At 31.2% G+C, this 19,019-nt stretch overlaps 3 protein-coding genes across 4 annotated transcripts in view; 1 reads left to right on the top strand and 2 right to left on the bottom strand.

The window, feature by feature from the left end:
* The window catches only part of LOC100572150 (coiled-coil domain-containing protein 42 homolog), a 7,429-nt gene extending 3,527 nt beyond the window's left edge, over positions 1–3,902 (bottom strand). Inside the window, exons 1-3 of the mRNA XM_003242901.4 lie at positions 3,798–3,902; positions 2,476–2,585; positions 1,450–1,660 (exon numbers count right to left, since the gene is read on the bottom strand). Of these exons, the coding sequence (XP_003242949.1) occupies positions 1,450–1,660; positions 2,476–2,585 (321 nt within the window). The 5' untranslated portion in view covers positions 3,798–3,902. The remainder of the gene's footprint in view (positions 1–1,449; positions 1,661–2,475; positions 2,586–3,797) is intronic.
* Positions 3,903–3,910: 8 nt separating this feature from the next.
* Positions 3,911–6,597, top strand: LOC100161897. The gene is made up of 7 exons (XM_008182508.3): positions 3,911–4,041; positions 4,154–4,809; positions 4,902–5,000; positions 5,182–5,308; positions 5,366–5,511; positions 5,589–5,759; positions 6,214–6,597. Exons 2-7 carry the CDS (start codon positions 4,469–4,471, stop codon positions 6,248–6,250), a joined length of 921 nt encoding a protein of 306 aa, XP_008180730.1. The 5' UTR covers positions 3,911–4,041; positions 4,154–4,468; the 3' UTR covers positions 6,251–6,597.
* Positions 5,882–12,415, bottom strand: LOC100165311 (SWI/SNF-related matrix-associated actin-dependent regulator of chromatin subfamily B member 1). 2 transcript variants are annotated; one of them, XM_003242900.4, is made up of 10 exons: positions 12,102–12,415; positions 11,909–12,014; positions 10,482–10,611; positions 8,650–8,784; positions 8,460–8,587; positions 8,221–8,387; positions 7,957–8,147; positions 7,762–7,893; positions 7,603–7,669; positions 5,882–6,295 (listed from the first exon to the last, which is right to left on the bottom strand). In XM_003242900.4, exons 1-9 carry the CDS (start codon positions 12,180–12,182, stop codon positions 7,630–7,632), a joined length of 1,110 nt encoding a protein of 369 aa, XP_003242948.1. In that variant the 5' UTR covers positions 12,183–12,415; the 3' UTR covers positions 5,882–6,295; positions 7,603–7,629. The 2 variants fall into 2 exon arrangements, with proteins under 2 accessions (XP_003242948.1, XP_001944745.2); XM_001944710.5 differs by having other exon boundaries at positions 7,634–7,669; positions 12,102–12,414.
* Between the last annotated feature and the right edge of the window lie 6,604 nt (positions 12,416–19,019).

A 19,019-nucleotide genomic window follows, 5' to 3' on the forward strand; every position in this document is an offset into this window, starting at 1 on the left:
TTAACCTATAAGGAATGTTGTATTACATTTTAAAATCTTAGTTCTAAAAAGAAAAATTTTTACGAATTATTAACTCAAAATAATTTGCTAATTTTCGTGATTTTTACATATTGTGTCAATTTTTGAACTTTAAATGATAATAAAAAAAAACTGTGACTAAGGAGTTTTAATATTTTTTAAATCTCATTGTAACAATATAGTAGGAGCCTTGTATTAAATTTTCAAGTATTTTTACTCAACAAATAAAGTTTTATTGACATTCATAGAAAAAAAACTAATTAAATTGGAAACTGAAATTGTCCGTAAACAGCTCAAAACAAATCAAAATATTTTGAAATTGTTATCGTGTATAGAAAATGGAATTATAAACAACCATTGAATATTTCATGTATCTACGGTCATTTGTTTTAAAGTTACACCAAAAACCAAATTCAATTTTGTGAAAAATCGATTTTGCTTAAAAATTCCCGTTTTTCCTTAATTTTTCTTTTGTTTTTCACGGTGCTTTTGAAAATTACTGTGAATTTTAAATTTTGACCTCCTCAATTCACCAACGATATTCACTTTCCAATCGAACAAGATACTGAAGTTGATAATCGAAGCATTATTTCCACTACTTATCGTGTACACAGGCATAAAAAAAAAAATTTTAAAAAAAAAATAAAAAAAAACACACATCATTGTAAAATCAATACATTCATCGTTCCACTCAGAATCTAAAATTAGAGGTGCTAAAGTCATTTATTATTTCAGTTACCCATACCTAGTCTTATTATCATAGAATACATAATGAGTAACTCTCCCACCCCGCCATTTGACATTAAATAAACACATATTTAATGTTTTTTATTATATTTACATCATATGAGACGTGTTATTAACCATAAAAAATATGGCAAAATTATATTTGATAATTGTTTGAAATATATAATCAATAGTATGTTAGGGGAACAATATTTTTAAAATAATACAATTGTATGGTTATATTATAATTTTCAAAATAACAATATATTGATGTTATGTTTTTGATGTTTATTTAATTTCAAACCGGTGACCAAACAACAATATATAATCATTAATATCATATTATTTAATCAAAATATGATGAAATCCAAATGATTAAATAATGTCATCGTTATAAAAGTAATAAAATATAAACAATCAAAAAATGTTATCTTGCTATCTGGGTACTTATACGACTTTTCAATAATTGTGAACATGACTGTGTGTGTTTTACTTATTTTTTATTAGTTATTAATTTATTATTTTTCATTAAATATTATACATACTTATTAACTTATTATTCATTAGTTATTACTTATTAACTATTGTATTTATTAGCTACAACGCTAGGTACACACGAAAATATATGATATTATTATTCAATATTAACTACCGTATTGTACATATATCATTTTATATTATGCACACAATTTAGTTTCATCATACCGAAGAAAACTTTTCATGTCTCAACTCTTCTTCTCGTAGTTCTTTAAGTTTTTGCTCTAGATCTTTCCACTTTTCCTTCATCTCCCGGTCAAACACTTTTTTTTCTTTGCGCTTGATTTCCAGGCGGGTTTTGGCGGCATCTCGCTCGCGAACAGCTATTATTAATTCGTTGTCAAGAGTTTTTGGCAACCTATCCCATTCTGGAAATTTCCTATAATAGTTCAACACACCATAATGTTATTATACAGTCATTATTTAATTAATAATTTTAAAGTAAAAATAAATATAATTAATGAAATACATTTACTCGTAACAACTAATAATAAAACATCACACGAGCATAATCACACTTTAGTCATTACACCACACGCTTATAGCTGAAAACGACTTTACTCTAATTCCTCTGGTCACATTTAAATATTTAATTACTATATTAATTAGAAATAGTTTTAAGCTATTTAAACTATTATCTATTGCATGTTCACAATACTAAATTTCATATTATTTTGTACATTGTACTATAATGTACCTAATGTACACACTAATTATTCATGTAGTTACACTCACACTGCCATTTGGCGTTAAAAATAAAATAAAATATTCACTAGTAAAAAAATATTGTATAACATCTCGAAACATCATCGCATATTCAAGTTAAGTAGAGGATAGGGGCCATAGGCGCAAATAGGGGGGGGGCTTTAGGGGCTAAGCCATACCAAAAATGTCCATAGCCCCCCAAACATTCCCTACGTTTTGTTTTAAGCTTATTCAATATTATCAAAGTAAGGCTTTAGCCCCCCAAATCCCAAACGCTATTTGCGTCTATGGTCGGGGCCGACGCGTTTTCAGTACGAAATCACGTCACACTGGAAAAACTCTCACGTCTCATGAAATAGGCATAAATTCCGATTATAGGTCTCATCATAATATCACGGTTTTAATTATATTTTAAATAGTTGTAATAAACGTGTATACGCCTCGCGCCTGTCGCTTAAGTATTATGAGTGACAATTTTTGTGGACTAACTTGATAAAATTGTTCGACTCAGCTTTAACTTGCATGTACGTGTTCACTGCTTTAACGCAATCAGCTTCGATGTTTATCATCTTCTTTGGCTTGGTTTTAGGATCTTGCATCTTAAATAACCGTTTATTATTAACACAACTTAAAAAATCAGTATACTTATTTGATTAATTTTTTAATCTAAATTTAAATACAATTCTCGGAAGTCTATTGAATATTGATGTAGTTACTATATTCTACTTCACAATCACTGAATCACGGTTTATTTTCAGAGCATTTCGTTACAGGCTACCTAGTAAAAGTAGTCTCCTAGCAACTCTTTATTATATAATCGATGATATAAATAATAATACAGTTAAATTTAACTACTTGTAGGTATAAGTAATGCCGGAATGATTATAGGTAGGTAGTAGGTATACCTACAGATTACAGGAATATACATCAATCTGAGCTCAGAACCAAAAGGTGCGGCCAGTTATAGTTATAGTTCACTATTTTCGGTGTTTTATAAAAGTGTAGTATACTCATGCGCGCAACGCTTTATTTTAACGCTCTTATATAACGAATTTTTAAATTATTTTATAATTATTTTATGTTAACTGCGTAATCACTGCCCATATACTACGACATAACTTACCCTGTAACCTATTTAAGGTGGTGTTGCATAGCAAGTCAGGGGATATTATCTATTTGCGGAGCGGAGCGACGGCGCCGAGGAGCGGAAGACGAGTGCCGCTAGCTGTGTAATCACTGCCCACATTATAAAACCGTTAAAAATATATTCTTAATATAACAATATTATAAAATAACTTGTAACCATAATATTTTTTTTATTTTTAGTAATTAATCATTTTATTTTATTTAATTCTAAAAATTCTAATTTTAATTTATGTTCTTAGCATAATTCAAATTCACTATCTGGATTTGATTCATCTGACGCCAGTGTTTCTTTATTGATCAACATTTTCGTTTCAACAATATCAATATGACATCCACATATTATTTTCTACCTGTTTAAAAATTTTAATTTTTTTCTGGTTTATTTATTATTTTTATATCTTAATTTCTAAATTAGTCTATACGTATATTATACAAATATTTGTCACATTCATTTGAGATCCCAGAATTTCGCTCAGTTGATCGGGTTTAATATTGTCCATCAATTGTCTACAAACATTGAAAAAGAAAAATTTGTTTTTCGGCGGAGGGCAACAATTATTTTGATGTAGGTATTATGTTGATGGACCTCGAAAATTGTCAATATTTTTTTAAAAAACATAAAATACCTATACATACATATATTGGATATAATACCAAGGATTTACCTTGTAGACAATTCGGTATTTCGGTGAGAAATTTCTAGAAGACTAGATTTCACTAGCAAAGGAACTTCTAGAATCTTCCAGAAACCAGTCACGGAGGTAACGCCGAAGCGGTCGTAACCTCACTCCATAGAGATTAGATACGTTAAACGGTTGATAACCCGACTGATAACAAGCTGGTGTTATTGCGACACATTTGAGTTCGAAATCGACACAGAGCTGCAACAACAATACGACACGGATCTTGGTAAACAATCATCAGTTTTCGTTAACGTATTTTACATTATTTTTCTATTCCTACCGGAACACAACTGTTAAATTCCATCCATCGGCGTCTGACGGAGATTTGATGTTTCTAGTGCGGACCGCGACTGGACTTCGGACGACGAAACGTCTTGTTGTCGGCAAGACGTCAACGGTAACAGCTGCTAATCGTTGTCCGTGGTCGTGAATACCGGACTTGTGTGAACAGAAAAGACACGGCAAAGTCGAAGAAGACGACGGCGGTGGTTTCCGAAAAGGCGATCTTCCCCTTCCGAGTGCCGCCGTCAGGACAGTTGCCGATCATCGATCACTACTGTTTGTGCCATCGCCACTGCCGCGAATCGCGTTTCGCCCCTTATCCTCTACCGCCGCTGCAAGGTCCCGTAGGTCTGGCAACGGTCCCTGGCGACATGTTCAAACGTGCGTTTCCGTCTTCCGACGCTATGGCCACCAACCAGGCGGCGGCCGGATACATTCCGACGCCACCGCTTTCGGCCGGATACATCCCGACGCCACCAGCCGGATACATCCCTACGATGCCGACCGGATACATTCCGACGCCTCCGCCGCCGGTCGGATCCATCGCGACACCGCCGACCAACGTTCCGTTCGCACTGCAGCAGTTTGGCCACCAACAGCCATCCGGCTTCACAGCTTTCACACCAGACTACCAACATTTCCCATACACATTCTCGTCGATCACACCACCTGCGTACAGCTGGGCCAACACCAACAGCACGCACGTCATGAAGTGTGTAACCGTCACCACAACACAGTTTGTTGTAGAGATGACCAGACGTCATCTAACTGCCGACCTTATATTATACTATTTTTTCGTTACAGGTTCACAGGATCAAGTAATCCACTGCCTTTGGATACTTCCACATACCATCCCAACAATTTTGGGTCTGTGCCGAAACGCAAAATCGATTTGGACGCCGAGTAAGTGTTTCATAAAACTTTGCTTATACATGATCGAGGAGCCAAAACCATTTCCATTGTCTAGAACTCTCTCGCTGAATATATTAAATAGTATTATATATTTTATCGTGTAAAAGCAAGTTGTATACTCGTGTAAATCCTGCATATAATGTTTGAAATTACAAAATTAAAATATTTTCAGACTTACACAGCCACCCAAAATGCGCATCACCGAAGAAAAAGTATCCGCAAGTTTACGGGACATGCATATCAGCAGTGAATTCAAGCCTCATAATTACTGCGTTAGCAGTGCCGTCAGTGAAATGGATGTGAGTATTTATTTGGGTTCTGTAATGTGAACCGTTGAAAACTTTTTTTTGTTTTAGACCGTGGAGAATCCTAGTCTTATGGAGACTACCAACATTCCTGAAACTGCCAAAACAGATTCTCAGGCTACATTAGTCATGTGTGAAGAATTGCGTAAACTTCACAAGATCGATTCCATCATACCTCAACCACTACTGACTAAAGTGTATGTATATAATATATATTAAATATAATATTTTATATTAATTTCTGTTATCAAAATGTATTTCTGTCATACTTTAGAGAAAGACCAACCAACGCAGTTGTTGTATGGAACAATAAGCCTTTAGTGGAATTAGTCCGTTCATTCTCTCAGTACCAGGAACCCAAATCGACTGTCGTGATAACCGAGATCACTGATGAAGAAGAAAACGAAATTAACAACAGAGATGTAATGTGTGTTGAAGAAAATAAGTAAGTTTAACCAATAATTAAATGCAGTAAAAGGTTTGTTATTTTACTGTCTACACCTTAATTTGTTAAATTATGTAAACTGTAAAAGTCTACCAGGTATGCATAAAAGATACTCAGACACATACTATACTAGTTCAGATTTTTATATTAAAAACTCAATTACATTGTCAAAACGAACAACAGAAAACAGTTGTTAGTTTGGTGATGCACCTTTTTTCCTTTTACAATAAGTTACCATAGTAACCGTAACATAATAAAGTATTACACTAATCACAATATTACAAAGCCACTCTTAGATTTCAATGAAATTTTAGTACCAAAGTTCTGAAGTAAATAGTTTGATTTGTACAGAATGTGCACAATTAAAAATAAATTATAAAAATGATTTATTATTCTAATTTTGTTTTATATAAATGTTATACGTATAATAATTTTAAATAAAAAAATGTTGCAGTTGTATCGCCGTTGAAGATGTTAACATGGAGCTTTGATGGAACCTTGATCTGGGTTTGACTCACGGTAGGCGAGTTAACTTACTGCCAAATAAATAACATTTGAAAAAAAAAAACAAATAATTAATATAATTTTTAAATGTATTATTTTTAATTTTAAATAGTTGTAAGAAGAAAACATTTTTTTTTTTTTTGTATGTTATTCTGTGTGATAATATTAAATACTGTAAAAAACATATTATAATGTAAGATTAATTACTCATTTTAATATATGTACATTTATATACTTTTTTTCAATACTAGTTATCCTCAACAAAAATTAATGCGTGAAATGTTAAGCAGCAAGACGTGTTAGTTAACAGAATATATGCATGGCAAAGGTTAAATTGGTATTATTATTTTTGATTCTTTTTCCTTCTAAATACACCACAAAAATATTGTTATGAAGAAGAAAATAGTGGCGTATGCAAAAACCTTTTGTTCATAGTGCCCTGTTTTAAGTACCAGGAAAAAAATGTTTGAGAAGCAATCAAATTAGTAAACCTTTTTTTAAATTATTAATTTCATGTTAAAAATGATGTTTTTGTTTTATACCTGTGATGGCAGCATTAAAATTTGATAAATGGTTATGCACCAAATTAAGGTGACACTTAAGCACAGACAAAATCATAATTTATACTTTATTGAAGGTAGAATAATTTTTAAAAAATACCAAACTTTTGATAACAGCTTAATTATAACCTCTCAAGACATAAGTTAAAAGTTTTTATTATAGTGAAAATTAAAAACTTGAAGTTTTATCTAAAAAAATTTCAGTTGTCAATGGAACAACAAAAATATATATTAATACCCATAAATAGCATTACTTAAAATAAATAATGTAATAAAAACCAATAGTTAATGTTAATGGAAACAATCATTCAGTCTTTCCTCTATGAATAAACTATGAATATCATTTCAAAATAACAATTATATAAATAAATATAAGTGGAATATATTAAAGGTAAATAAATAAACTCTAGTGTGTTATATACTTACAAGTATTTTAAACTTAATCAGAATTTTTTGTTAATGCTACATAAATCATGATCTAGTAAATAATATTGTCACTAATGTAAAATTAAAGAACATTTTTAAATTGTTAACAGTAGAAAAGTTTTAATACAATTATATAACAATAGAAAATAATTTTTGTTTTCAATGAAGCAACATTAAAATATAATGATATTTTTTATTAAATTATTACTTAGAATTAAGTTTTAGTGTTTGACCTTGTAACACAACAATCACACAACTCGTACAAAAATCCAAACGCTATGTAACTCCAGACATAATTGTCATACGCCACTTATGTTAGTATCATGGTGAGGGGGGATTTTCTCATTACTTACTATTTAAAATACTTAATAATGATGTTATTACCATCCTGGTGTGGTGTTGGCCAGTCGTCGCATTCGCCTGGAATATATACAATTTTTAGTATTAGCATTGAGTAAATATCAGATTTATTTAGCTAAAAATTAAAAATGGAGTAGTTATTAGGTTCTTGCCTAGTATTCCTGTCTTGATCTCTAATCTTCTTTTCCATTTCTGCGTCTGTCAAAGTCTCCAGAAATGGACTCCATTGGTCGGCATCTGATGGTGGTCTAAATGGAGTCTCAACGACTGACAGTGGGGCCTCACTAATAAAATACCATTTTATAAATAACATCTCAGATTAAGTAATACAATTTAAAAGGGTTTACCTGAAAGCATAGGTACGCTGATGCCAGCTCAACTGCCCTCTGATGGAGTATGCAATGGCAGTTACAAATTCTCCGCCAAGCCCTAGTTCAGCACATAGTTTCATGGCAAACTGTTCAGGCGAATTATCTTTTTCGCCCATGTCCCATTCAACTTGATCCACTAATGATGTATTACCTACATGAATGTTTAACTGAAATACAGAAAACACTATAAACAATCCACATTTGTGTTCAAAACTAAAAATAAATATAAATTATATTTACCTTGATAATAACTCTTTGGTCATGTTGTTCATCTAAAATATTATCATTAGTAAATGCTTCAATTTGCTGACGTATAGATTGTGCAATGGCTGGTACAAATGGCAAAGGGTTTAAATCTAAGTCGTCACATAGCACTTCAGCAAACTGCTCTGGAGTTATTAAACTTTCTGAAAAAAAGAGAATTAGTTTAAATTATGTGCCCATCAATAAAAAAAACACTATTTTATTGGTTTACATACCATTTTTGTTCCAAGTAAATGTATCTCTCAATTTTTGTCCTTCAATTTCCATATCGAGTCTGATTGGAACCAACAATTCAGAAAAGTTAGCATTCTCGTGAATGTTTGCCGGATCAGTATCATCATAACTAAAATTAATTATTATTAATTACTTAACATCATATTCACTAATATCAAATAAAATACTCACCATAATGGGAACGTCCTGACTTTTTTTTGAATAATTCTATTACGGTTGATGGGTGTAGCCTGAGGAACAGCGTCCAAATGTGAACTGTTTGGTAATGATGGAACCCATGGAACTGATTTTTTTCCTTTAGATTCTCTATAATTGTAAAATAGATTTAGTCATTACTTTTTAGTAATATTACTTAAGATATAGAATAAAGTTAATTATTATATAGAATTAATTATTTGAATGATTATAAAGAATACATTAAATTACTAAAAATAATTCTGTTAAAGCCCTGTCAACCGTGTTATTTTTAAAGAGTTGAGTTTAGGCAATTATTTTGTTCCTTACAGTCACTGCTCGTTTTTGTGTGTGTAGTCAATAATCATTATTCTTTATAGTGTGTTTTGTGTATATTTCCAAACAATTACCCGCATGCACATGTAATTTAGTAATTAGATTAAAATACTTAAAACCAATTTATAGATGTGGAATAGCTATACCGCCTGACAAAAATTTAAGTACTTACAATGGTTTGATTAAAAAAAGTAAAGACGTTTGAATGCATAAACTAGATTACTTTGCATTGGTCGGAACTCTTCTTCAATTTTAGCAAATTTGTGACAAGAATAAACATTTTAAATTTTATACATTAATAATTATTAAAAATATATGCACCAACCGATACAAAATCCATTAATAATAAAATAAATTACTTTAATAGCAACATTATAATAAAATATACTTAGGCTGGTTCTTACGACCTCCGGTTAAAGTTAACCGACACTTAACCGGCGGAATTCTGCCGGTAATAAAATCTGTTATCATCCAGTTAGCGTTAACCGACACTTTACCGGACATTGTAAAAACGGCCCTTAGTAATATAGGGTGACAGACTTTTCACTCATTTAATTTTCATATACATTTAATTTATAACACTAGAAGTACCTACATTTTTGTCAGTCGCTTAGGTCGTTTTAATGAAAAATTGACAGGGTCTGCCAGGGCCAGGGCATATTTACAGGGGCGGATATGGGGACAAATCCACCCCCATGGCTCTTTAAATACATGTCTATTATTATATTATAATTATTACATCGTAATCTGTAAGCTAAAATTCTTGTCATTCGCCCCCTACAAAAAATACTAAATACACCACTGGCCAGGGCCTTAAAATGCATACGCAGTACAGTCATTTCAGTGTTTAATAAAAGAGAACAGGTTTTAATTAGCTCCCATGTAATTTAAAAAAACCTGCTCGTTTTGCACATGAGTATTTTTCATTTTCATAAATACAATTCTTATCTTACATAATTTTACATTGTCTCATAGGCAAACATAGCATACTTTACTAGAAAAACCATGTGGAAATCTAAAAAAATATAGTTGTTAATATAATAAGTTTTTTTAGAGGGGTCAAAAAAATTAAATTACTATACAAAATATACACAACTGCTAAAGTGTAACTAAAAAAAGTGGAACATATTAAACAACATGAGATTATTTATAGAAACCACGGTTAAATTTAAAACTGTTTATTTTGTTTTTAGAACTTTCATTGTCTTATTACAGTTAATACTTGATATAATATTAACTAGTGATAGAATGAAAAAAGCGAGGAAAAAAGTATTTAAAGTATATTTTTGTTTACAAATTTGAAATGAAATCCATATTTATGAAACTGAAATCATCTTTACAACTACTATTAAATACTATGAAATATTTAGGAAAAACATCACATTACAATTTTTAGTAGAAATAAGTAAAATAGCATACTATATTATAGGTACATAGATTTTTAATCTTATATTTAATTCAAATTTAGATTCAATACTGATACTTATTATTACCTTGTAATTAATGGTTCAGTTGATGTTACCGATACAGCTTTGTAACGTTCATCATTACCATCAATAATATCTTCAACTTCAGATGCTCTTAATAGTGACACACTAGAGGCCAGGCAATGAGCACTTAAACCTGCATAAATAACATTAAAATATATGTAATTAATAAATAATAATGATCAATTTCACCAAAATGTGTAATAAAATAATATTGGGAAGTGCATGTAAATTTATAAAATAAGTGTAAAGGAATATAGCAAATAAAATTCAATAGAACAAGTTACAGTTTATCCAGACTTGATGGGACTACTCATCCAGATTAAACGGAATGATATTTAAAATAGCTCTAAAACGAGTTTTAGGTTGCAAAGATATTTCAAATGACTTTTGTTATAATAGAAATCAATAAAATATCAATAATGAAGGTATTAAAGATAACCATCAATGTTAACATAATTTATTTTATATAGGTTCAATAGAAATTGTTTATAATGACATTCAAGGGCCTATAGTCATCAAAATTAGTTATAATAACTGAATGTCATTATCACCAAAATGATAAAATAAATTCAAAAACTAGATTATATATTTATATGAGCATTATATTGTACAATTAATGTTTTATATTTTTATCACTAAATCTTGACTTAAATAAATCAAAAATAAATTAAATTAAATAAAGTTGTTTCATTATTTTAAAATTCAACTTACATTGTATTTTACTTATATAACTTATAATAAACTCTGTTATTTTAGTTTGTACATTGTATAAAGATTTTATTATGAGGTAATTTTCTTTTAGTTACTTTAAACTTTGTTTTTAGTATTTAATATTATCAGTTGTTTTAATACCTACGATAAAAGTTTAATATAGTTATTGTGGATGAAAGCATCACTGGTTACAACCAAAAATAACTGTAATAACATCCATATAGTCATTATACAGACGTCATAATAATTTATACAAATTAGTACATACAATATAGGATTGCTGGGACTTAAAGTTAGGTTTCTGCTGTATCCGTGTATAAATTTATGTGAATAAATACATAATATAAATAATTGACTGTCTCCGATTCAAAGACTAGCAAAGACCAAAGACTCTACTCTACTGAATGTAATTTTGTTTTAATTAACTGTTAATTAATAGGTAAACAAGACATATCGACAAATAAATATTAAAATTTAAGCTCACAATCTCAGAAGTGTGATAAAGAAAATAGAACAAAATAGCATTGTTCTTGGACATTATTGAACATTACATACAATACTGTTTGTACAACAGGCCTTTTCTATTATATCTAATTCTTATTTGATAGTTTTTTAGTTTTAAAATGTTGAAAATAATTCTTAAATATCTATAGGTAATTTGCAAGATGAGTGAATTATGATACCTAGTATCATTCCGTAAAAAATAATTAGGTACTTACCCAAATCAATTAAACGTTTCCTCTCATCGTTCGTAATGGTCCTGCGAAACATGCCCGGATACCGTTTGTACAAAGAACCACGGAACAGTCGCAAGTAATTGCCGACCTGAAGTACGACAAAAAACGAAATTATAAAAAAAACATCAAACATTTGTATTTTTAAACGGAATTACGTGGAAAATTGTTGTCTAACCTCGGATCCAATGCAGTAATATTCGCCATTTTCTTCCACTTGGAAACTGATCGGCTTGTCACCGTACGTCCTGAGTGCCATTTTCCGTCGAGCCACAGATACACGTCAGTTATAGAGAGGTTTGTGTACCAACAATTCTCGAATCAAACGAACCACATAGAGAATGCAAAAGTACAAATATTAATATGGACAAATACGAATGATGACACAAGACAGTAGAAACAAGTGTTCGAAACTTCGAAATCGATGAGTCTCGACTATATGTCTAAATAGACATAATATAGTTGAATCTCCAGTCCGGTTTGTTTATTTGTTTACGATTTGTTCCGTTTGTGCGATTGATTATCACTGTTTCCGCGCCTCAGCAGTGCAGCCAGCGTGGCGACGACGTAAGTCACCGGGACGAAAACTTATCGTATCGCATTAGCCATCGCCTATCAGTCGACAGATGGCGTTACCTAATTCGCGGGGGCGCCACCACGGTTAAGATATTATTACTATAATAATATTATTTATTATTTATAACAGTGCCATAGATAGGGGGGTGGGTGGCTTTAGCCTTTATAACCGAAATATCAAATTGGAAATTGTATATTCGCCTGTCCTTGGCATGAATCTGAGTCAGGGGCGGATTTACCCATAGGCCACCAAGGCACTGGCCTAGGGCGCAATATTTTTGGGGGCGCAATTTTTTAGTTAATTTTAACTTTTTAGTTTTTCATAATTTCATAATTCTATTTACCTAAATTTATTTTTTTTATTATTTTTTTTTCGTATACAACTTGCATGAAACTGGAGAATGGCTCACGTAGTCACGTCGCAGTAACGTTTTAATTTATAAGTTATAATAACCTTGCCGTTTGAGTTTAATCCTGCGCCCAGCGCGCGCCACCACCGCTAGAGGTTCGACATCGACACTCGACGAGGCAGTTGCCGGCGTTGCCTATGTTAATGCATGGGAGATGGTATACGGGTGTGCGGCGTAAACACGTACAATATTGTGAATGACGCATGCGCAAAACGTCAGCCAAGGCGGTCAAATATACTGCCTCGGGCCGCCGAGTACATTACTACATAGTACATTGTATATAGCCGCTCTACTAGCTAGGTGGGGGACAGCTGCTCGCACAGACGCACAGTGCTTAGTGGAATGACCCGCCTCACCCCGCACCCGAAACCACAATTAGAATACTGGAATTAATTCTGGAAATCAGGTGTCTTGATAAAGTAATTAATAATAATAAATATTGCGACAAAATCTGCTAATCGATTACGATTATAGAAACTAGAGTGCTCACCACCAAATCATAGATAATTTTGCTACAGATAAATCAGGGCGCAATATGATTTAATCAAAGGTGGGCAAGTTAATGAAAATAATTAAGTCAAGTTAAGTTGAGTTAAGAGGGCACAAGATCGATAAGTTAAAAGTTAACAGTTAATAAATTATAAATTTAACTCTATAAGTTAAAAGTTAATATAGAAATAAATATTAACTTAACTCAGTTTAAAAAAAGTTAATCAATTTCTTTAATTAGTTTTCTAAATCACATAAAGAGTGAATGTGTCTTTCTAGTTTCTAATTAATAAATTATAAAAACAATTTTATTGAATTTTTATCATAATGTACAGTGTATAGTGTATACCCTTTTACTTTACTATTATTTATTGATTTAAACTATACTTATCTCAAATTAATAATTTAACAAACATATATTTTTATATCGTATAGCAATTGAATGTCATAATACCTGAAGATGAGTACATGGCCTTCATATGTAATAGTAATATTTACGTATAAACGAAAAATGTAAAAATGTTTTTAACTTGATGGATTTTTTGTTAAATCAACTGAGAAAAGCTAAGTTATTTCAACTGTAAATTAAACTAGTTCAGTTCATAAGTTGATTAAAAAATAAATTAACTTAACTTTAACTTTTTAACTAGTTGATGCCCACCTTTGGATTTAATTATTGTACAAATTGTATTAATATTTATTTGTTTAGTTGGTATGTATAAATATAAAAATATCTAAATACTATTTTTATAGTTTTGTTTTAGTTCATGGAACATTACTCCCCCCCCCCCCCCGTGGGAGCACGCCAATGTAAGGGGCGCTAGTGTTGTAATGCCTAGGGGCGGAAAAATGGTAAGTCCGCCTCTGATTACTCATTTCTTGTATCTACCATGAATCATGATTGTAGAATTCAGTATTGTATATATCGAGATAGATAAACAATACTGTATAAATTATTGTAGTATAGTATTGTATTAGTAATTAGTATAGAATAGTATTGTTTATCTATCTCGATGATTGCATGACAAAATAAATTTATTTTGTCATAGATGATTGTATGTTATTATATTATTATTATAACTGATGAGGTAACTACTAAACTGAGTTCTAGAAATTATAGCAAACACATTATATTGGTTTTACAATGATGTGTTTTTTTAATTTTAAAATTTTTTTCTGTGTTCACAATAAGTATTCGATATAATGCTTCGATTTCCAACTTCAGTATCTTGTCCGATAGAAAACTGAATATTGTTGGTGCATTGGGGAGGATAAAATTCCCAGTAATTTTCAAAAGCGCCGAAAAAAAGAACCAAGAAATTTAGGAAAATTCGGAATTTTTACGCAAAATTGGTTTTTGACAAAATCGATTTTGGTTTTGATTTGTTTTGAACTTTTACTGACATTTTCAGTTTCACATTTTTTTAGTTTTTATTTCTATGAATTTTAATACAATTTTATTTGTTGGGTAAAAAATCTTGAAAATGTAATACAAGGCTCTTAATATATTGTTACAATGGTCAATGATATTGTAAATTGTTTTAAAGTACCTATTGTCTATTGAATGTTCAAATATTGACAAATCACGTATAAATGACGAACAAGTACAAATTATTTTGAGCTAGAAAATCATAAAATTTTTTTATTTTTAAATCTAAGGTTTGAAAGTGTGATACAAGATCCTTTATAAGTTTGTCTACTTTTACCAAAGAAAAAATGTCTAGAATAAAGTCAAATTAAATTTTATGAGCATTTGAAGTTTATATTTTTACAATATTCCATATTCACACGATTTTCTTATTTTATTGTAATTCAATAACGAATGACTGTAAATACATGACAATTCCATACCACTGAATGTTAATATTTTCATTTTCTATACACCGCATACAATTTTGAACATTTTTTGACTCATTTTGAACTATTTACAGACAATTTCAAATTTCAAATTTCAACTTTTTTATTTTTTTTCTATAAATATCAATACATTTTTATTTGTTGGGCCAAAAATCGTGAAGGCGGGATCCCACGACTCGTGTATTTGACGAATATACACGAATACACGAATAATCGATAAGTTACATGATAATTTTTGATATTTTAATTTTTTATACCTATTATATTCACAAGTAAAAAAGTGAAAAAAAAAACAGAAAACGCAAAACGATTTTATCGATTTTTAGAATAAAATTTCGAAAATCGGGCCCTATACGTCACCCTATATACCTCTCTTCTACAACTTTTAACTAAGGTATTTTACTCTAAAACCATTCAGTAAGCCATATTATTGGAACAAAATTGGCATGTTTTACAGTAAAAAAAATTATAATTACGGCCGTCAATACCGTCATGTGCCACTCTCGTTTCTAGCGACAGAGTTTATTCCCTCCCAGTCCCGACATTCGCGTACAGGTAAGCGGCAGGTCAAAACCGGTCGGCTGTTATCGGAGGTCCGCACTTCGCACGTTGTTACTTGTTGCATTATTTTTATTTATACCACATTACCACCTATTAAGCTCATATTATTATTTACGGGAAATGAAACAAAATAAAATTATGCTTGAATTTCGCTGCCCTCGACCGTCCATGCATTACCGTATTGATGTGACAGCCACGGCTGTGAGTAAAAACTTATTTTTTTATTCCAATAATACGGCTTACTGAATGGTTTTAGAGTAAAATAGCTTAATTAAAAGTTGTAGAGGAGAGGTATATTGGGTGACATAAAAAATTCATTTTTCGATATTCCATTTTAAAAATCGATAAAATCGATTTAATCCAGGACCATCGCCCATGATATACGTAAACTCTGGAAGACTGTTTGAGACTAATGTTAGTCTTTGCTGTAATAACTGCCGTTCAAGCACGCATTGTTTTTGTAATAAATCATTGTATAATGCAGTTATTGTTGATTTGAAAAATTTTTCTACATAAACGAATTTTGTGTTTACATAATACATTGCATATTATGCAATTATATCTGTGTTTTGAGGAGAAATGGATTTGATCTGAAAGTTATTTAAAACATAGGATTAGTAAGAACTAAGAATCAGTAATTGCGTGTGTTCTGTTTGAATTCCTGGAACTTCACACGCAAATGTTTTTTTTATTTGTTTGAGAGCAAATACTATTTGTAGATGTACGTATGTATTATACAGTAGTTATCGTTAGTGATCGAGGTTATTAATGATGCTGGACCATCAAATAAAACAACGAAATCTTGTTTTTCACAATTAAAATAGTTATTTATCCATAAGGTTTTGCCTTTAAACGTGTCAATACCATAGTTATCGGAAAATTTCATTTTTGTACCCGACGGAAGTATAAAAGTGTTTTCTTTGCAGCTATTTGCTATAGCCGTACCTTCTGATAAATATATTTTAAATTTAGCTTGTACTACGAAATTTTCCCATTCTCATCTACTCGATTTAAAATTTGTGCCTCTACAATTTCCAAATCTGTCCAATGATCTTACCACTGTGTGCGATATTAATGTTATTTCGTTCATTTGCAAATCCGTTACTATCCGTTACGGAAAAATACTCTCCGTTTACTAACTGTGTATGTTCAATTATCGAGCATCTATTGATTGATTTTATACATTTGATAAACATTAAACTGTAATTCATTTAATTGTGTAATACTTATAAACTATAATATAGTTGTTTGTATAGTAATTTTAAAGAGTTATTTATATAAATATTGTTTTGCTAAATGTATGTTACAATTTGTTAACATTATATTATACAACTATACATTTTAAATTAGTTATTATAGGCAGTGAATTTACCTGATCTCCAAAAATTATAGAATGATGTACCTATCATATTATTTATTGACTTGTTAATTTATCAATTTTATTATATTAAGTTTAATTGTAATATTGTGTAATTGTTGCAGGTACGAGCCATAAGGTACTATATTTTTAAGGCTATTTGTGCCCTTGCCCCTTTTTACCGATTTATACTTTATGCGACTGACAATGACATTTTAGGCCCCACAATTTTACTCTGTCCCTGACCGGTCTCAGGACCCTGCCTCATAGGTGGCATCATTATTTTTGTATTATTATAACATGCATAGGGGCGTCCGAAAAAAAAAATCGTGGACCTTTTGTGAAGCCCGGGGCGAAGCGTCCGCTCCGCCCCACTCTAACGACACCACTGAAAATATAAATGATATAACAATTTATTTATTCGTTTTTATGGAGGCCTGAAAGACTTTTGAGTGGGCTAAGCTCTTCCTCCGATTTCCACCAATGTCATAAAAAAAAATTATTTTGCTCATATTTGATCGTTTTACAAAGCCGAATCTTATAGTTAACACCGACTAACATTAATCACCACCATCAGCGTAACTAGGGGGGCTCAGCCCCTCCATACTTATATTTTGCCCCCCTATGAGGTTTTACTTTTTAGTCCCTTCTTAGACTTGTAATTAGAACCAGCGGCGTAGATACGATTTTTTTCTGGACGGGGGAGGGGTTTAAAATATATTTATGATACAAATTACATGTTATTAGTTAAACTAAACGTCATTTTAATTTTGTTTCAAATCGGTAATAGTTATAGTTGCAATAGTTTTATATTAGACTGTTATAATAATTCATATAATAAAATCCACTCGACGTCGTTATCGCTGTTTTTGTCCATTTTATAATTGGTTATTATTTCAGTAATAGTTATCGAGGCCTACCTATGATAAAATTGTTATCGACGATAATTTTGTCGACTTGTCGTGCTATATAATTTATTATTCGTACCGTCGGCAGTTTGCCGAAAGTCTCTTATCACAACAATTTTCCCAAAACAAAATACCAATATAAAAAAGATTTTTGTTTGGGGGGGAACCCCTCCCTCCCCGTACCCTACGCCACTGGTTAGAACCCAAATCCTTCCGAAAAAAATGTATAACAATTCATCAATCGAGAACGGCTTGTCCGATTTGGCTCAAATTTTTTTAAGATGTTCGTATCTGCCAGGAGGTTTTTACGAAATAAAATTTTAGGAAAATCCACCGGAAAGGTAGGAAATCTCAAATCTGTATGTCAAAAATACAACAGTGGCGCAACAGTGCATTATATTATATTGGTTGCTATTAGTTAACCGGGCATGTTTGTTGATTTCATATAATATAAAAATTAATCGCAGAATGTGTTGCTAAGCGCAATAGTTCTACTATACGTGTGTTGTGACTGCAGAACTCCTCCTAAATGGTTAGACCGATTTGAATGAATATTTTTGTATGCGTTTGCGTTTATTCATCTGATTTTAGTACGGTTAGGTTAGGATTTTGTATTAATTGATTATATCAATCCACCATAGGTAGAATACGACAAACTTGGTATAACTCTGAAACTTTAGAGTTAAATGATACGCTAACGTACATACAGCACGGGGTCCGCGATCTACCGCAGGTAGATTGCCTACCTGATAATGTACTGCTGCGAATCAGAATTTATATTCCGGGCAACGGAAAAGTTAAGATTAATTTTGAAACCATACACCGACTATTAAATAACGAATTGAACAAAGTTTGAGTCACATATAGTTGGTACACTTAATGAGCAACGAAGTGCACGGGTTCATCTAGTTATATTATAAAATATGATACAATATAAT

The sequence above is a fragment of the Acyrthosiphon pisum genome, chromosome A1 (genome assembly GCF_005508785.2).
Source record: "Acyrthosiphon pisum isolate AL4f chromosome A1, pea_aphid_22Mar2018_4r6ur, whole genome shotgun sequence".
In the NCBI taxonomy this organism is placed as follows: Eukaryota; Metazoa; Arthropoda; class Insecta; order Hemiptera; family Aphididae; genus Acyrthosiphon; species Acyrthosiphon pisum.